This window comes from Lontra canadensis, unplaced genomic scaffold (assembly GCF_010015895.1).
Source record: "Lontra canadensis isolate GAN:19392208 unplaced genomic scaffold, GSC_riverotter_1.0 scaffold4, whole genome shotgun sequence".
Classification (NCBI taxonomy): Eukaryota; Metazoa; Chordata; class Mammalia; order Carnivora; family Mustelidae; genus Lontra; species Lontra canadensis.
In genome coordinates, this window is record NW_022630998.1 from 45,088,995 (window position 1) to 45,093,067 (window position 4,073).

The window sequence follows — 4,073 nt, forward strand, 5'->3', positions numbered from 1 at the left end:
TTTCTCATTTTCTATTGCCACTCTGTTGCTGCTAACTCTACTTAATAATTTGATAGAAATATGAAGCAATGGATAGTTAGGATTTTTTTCCCCCTCTCGAGTTTGGCTGGGTGAGAGGCGGAGTTATACGTTGTAATATTGGTCTGACCCTCGGCAGATCCGGTGGAAGCGAATTCTGAATCTCTGCCGACCAAAAGGGGCTAGAACGAAAAGACGCTGATCTAGTGGGAGAGGAGGGCGGGGACCCAGAGGAAAGAGACACTCGGGGTTGGGGAAGTGTTAGGAGGGGAGGGTTAGCGTGGGAGGGAGGGACACTCACAGAGCTGTCGGAGCGACGCAAGGAAGGATAAAGAAAGGGGAGTGAGAAGAAAGAGGGAGATTGAAAGAGAAGGGGGGGAGAGAAGGCTTTCTAGAGAGGAGACTGGAGGAGAGAGTGGGAAAGGGATAGGGAGAGAAGCAGGAAGAGGAGAGTCAGAGTGACCTTAGAGGATGAGGCTTCTCTATTCCAGATACTTCTAAGATTGAAGACTGTTGGCTAGTGGGGAGACTCCGACTCCGGCTCCGGCAGCCAGTTGGGCAGCGGCAAAGTAAAATGGACAGTGAGAAACAGATGTTCCAGCCACCTCTCCAACGCCAAGAGGTCCCGAAGCTCTTCTCTGGCGAACTCCTTTCCCAGCTGGAGTCTCTGAGCCTGCTGGACCAAGGGAGCCCAGGGAGCTCCTGGAAGCTGCTCCTCGGAGATGCCCTCGCCTGAGCAGTAAGAACTTCCTGCTTGAGTCCCTGCATTCCCTCCACCTGAAACTCCCCAGGAGAGAGGGGTGGAAGACCCCAGGGGGAGGGGCGAGGGGGATCCTAACGCAGCACTTTCTCCCCTCCCCCTCCCCCCCCGCCGGGCGCGCAGGCATGGATGTGCTCAACCCGGGACAGGGCAACAACACCACCTTGTCCGAGGGTCCCTTCGGGACACGCGGAAACGCTACTGGCATCTCCGACGTGACCTTCAGCTACCAAGTGATCACCTCACTGCTGCTGGGCACGCTCATTTTCTGCGCGGTGCTGGGCAATGCGTGCGTGGTGGCCGCCATCGCCCTGGAGCGCTCCCTGCAGAATGTGGCCAACTATCTCATCGGCTCTCTGGCTGTCACCGACCTCATGGTGTCGGTGCTGGTGCTGCCCATGGCTGCGCTCTACCAGGTGCTCAACAAATGGACGCTGGGGCAGGTCACCTGTGACCTATTCATCGCCCTCGACGTGCTGTGTTGCACCTCGTCCATCCTGCACCTGTGCGCCATTGCACTGGACAGGTACTGGGCCATCACGGACCCTATTGACTACGTGAACAAGAGGACGCCCCGGCGCGCCGCTGCGCTCATCTCGCTCACTTGGCTCATTGGCTTCCTTATCTCCATCCCGCCCATGCTGGGTTGGCGCACCCCCGAAGACCGCTCCGACCCCGACGCGTGCACGATTAGCAAGGACCACGGCTACACTATCTACTCCACCTTTGGCGCTTTCTACATCCCGCTGCTGCTCATGCTGGTTCTCTACGGGCGCATCTTCCGAGCTGCGCGCTTCCGCATCCGCAAAACAGTCAAGAAGGTGGAGAAGAAGGGAGCGGACACCCGCTTTGGGCTGTCGCCGGATCCGCAGCCCAAGAAGAGCGTAAACGGCGAGCCGGGTAGCAGAGAATGGAGGCAGGGTGTGGAGAACAAGGCAGGGGGGACTCTGTGCACCAATGGCGCGGTGAGGCAGGGTGAGGACGGCGCCGCCCTGGAGGTGATTGAAGTGCACAGGGTGGGCAACTCCAAAGAGCACCTGCCGCTGCCCAGCGAGGCGGGTGCTATCCCTTGCACCCCCGCCTCCTTCGAGAAGAAGAATGAGCGCAACGCCGAGGCCAGGCGCAAGATGGCCCTGGCCCGGGAGAGGAAAACGGTGAAGACGTTGGGCATCATCATGGGCACATTCATCCTTTGCTGGCTGCCCTTCTTCATCGTGGCCCTGGTCCTGCCCTTCTGTGAGAGCAGCTGCCACATGCCCACCCTGCTGGGAGCCATAATCAACTGGCTGGGCTACTCCAACTCTCTGCTCAACCCTGTCATTTACGCCTACTTCAACAAAGACTTCCAAAACGCGTTTAAGAAGATCATCAAGTGCAAGTTCTGCCGCCGATGATGGTGGAGTAGTCGGCGAGTAGGCCCGCCCCAGCCTCTCTGCCTCCTCCAGTCTTCTGGAATCAACACTTCTGATAGCTCGCTAATTTCCTCTCACTTTCTCCGCTGCTTGGGGTCCCCGCTTCCAGACCTCGTCCCTCCACTTCCGTCGCCCAATACCCTGCTCGGAGGGAGTGCGCTTTATGCAAAGAGCCTCAGAGAAAGGTCTGGAGGGGGTGGGAAACTCCCCTTTCCGTGATAAGCGACCTTGGCTCAGTCTTTGGCCTCAGAATCAGTTCTGAACTCTGCACTTGCCTCCTCCCTCTTCCGCACCCCAAATCTTCGCGGCGGAAGTTTAAGCCTAAGCCATTCAAGGCAAAAAAATCACAGAAAAATAAACAGTACACGCAGCCGCCGCGCCCACTAACCGTTCCCACACGATCGCCCCACAGCTAGAACTTGGATTTAAGGTTCAGGAGTTTGCTTCATTCCCGATTTCCAAACCTGCCCCGCCATCCTACCCTAGAAACTCACTTTTCCCCACCAGTTTCATGCCTAGGTTTGCTAGTTGGGAAAAGCTGGAGGGTCTGTTTTTCCCCGTGACTGTGGTGTCCGCCCCCCCGTGTAGACTTGCAGAGTATCTCTTCCGCGCACAGCCCCTGCTCTGTCTTCCTGGACTCCAAACAAGTGACCAGAAGCTGTCTCTTAGAGTGCACTTGTAAGTACAAGCAAGGCTGGGCCAGTGGGGGAGAGTGAGGAGGGAGTGCGGAACGATTTTTATCCGTGCTTGCCTGGCGTCAGCACTCACCAAAGAAACTGACAATCCGTGGAAAGGGAAAACGGACTTTCGGTTTGTATAGGCTCCCCGCGCGTCGGCACGTTCGGGCGCCGAGACTTACCTACCGCGGGCTGTGCGGACCAACCAGGCGTACGTGCTCAGGCCTCCCGGCCGCCTACCAGCCCGGCGCCTCCGCAGCCAGCGGCTTGTGGCGTGCGCTCCCGGCGCGCCCGCAAGAAAGTCTACGGAACTAGAGCCATTCCTCCGCTTACGCCGAGGGACGTGCAGAAGGGCGGATAAACCACTGGGGTTGCCGAAGCCAGAGCTAGCTCCGGCGGGACAAGCTGGACCCGGGAAGCCCAAGAGGGTGGTGGCGGGCGTTTAAGAGGGAGGAGACGTCAGTGCGCGCGGCCCCGGCTGCAGGTGGCGCTCCTCATGGAACCCGAAAGGGCAGTTTCATCCAAAGGATGCAGACTTTCCTCCTAGTTACCCCTGTCCTTTCGGATAGAATAGTTCTGTTAAGCGTGTCCTAACATTACACGGGATTTGTTCTGTAGGAAGTCCAGCACACATAGTTACCAGGACTTTGCTTTCCAAATAGGAATTCCAGGCTTCCAATGAGATGGGTCCCGATAGGCTTTGTGAGGTCTGTGACCTCACAGGGAGTTACTTTAAATAATAGGGCCCCAAAGACTAGTTAGAGGTGCTCTCGCTGAGGAGTTCCTGAGAATCTTGTACAGGGTTATTATGTTTGCTCCTTGGCCTGATGTGAGCCACAGGTCTAAGACAAACCAGTTTCTTGCCATTTGAATATACGGAGCACTCCAAGCTTTCTCCCCCACAAAAGTTACTCTTTCAACCTTGCCACTTCTGCTGAGAAACCAGTTAGAATCTTTACTGCCCCCAGAAGGGAAGTTATTTTGGTGCTCCTTTTGAATGTAAATTTCCATCCACAGGACTGGTATCGAGAGGTTTGTAAGTTAGATGTAGCCTCTAATTTTCTGATGACTAACGGTTGTGTTTTCCAGTAATTGCACAAAGTTATTGATTTTTCTCTTCTCTCCTTTCAACTGGACCTTTTGAATGATTGCGTCGCTGTTTTGAGAACAGTCTTGCAAAAGTTGCCAATGGAATGTTCACTTGTG

The 4,073-nt window shown here is 55.8% G+C and overlaps 1 protein-coding gene across 1 annotated transcript; it reads left to right on the forward strand.

The window, feature by feature from the left end:
* The first annotated feature begins 400 nt into the window (after positions 1–400).
* On the forward strand, positions 401–2,534 carry HTR1A (5-hydroxytryptamine receptor 1A). The gene is made up of 2 exons (XM_032849809.1): positions 401–757; positions 902–2,534. The coding sequence occupies exon 2, from the start codon at positions 904–906 to the stop codon at positions 2,170–2,172; it is 1,269 nt and encodes a 422-aa protein (XP_032705700.1). The 5' UTR covers positions 401–757; positions 902–903; the 3' UTR covers positions 2,173–2,534.
* The last annotated feature ends 1,539 nt before the right edge of the window (positions 2,535–4,073 follow it).

Coding starts and splice junctions, on each gene's coding strand:
- HTR1A (XM_032849809.1), top strand. CDS start 904: ATGGATGTGCTCAACCCGGGACAGGGCAACAACACCACCTTGTCCGAG.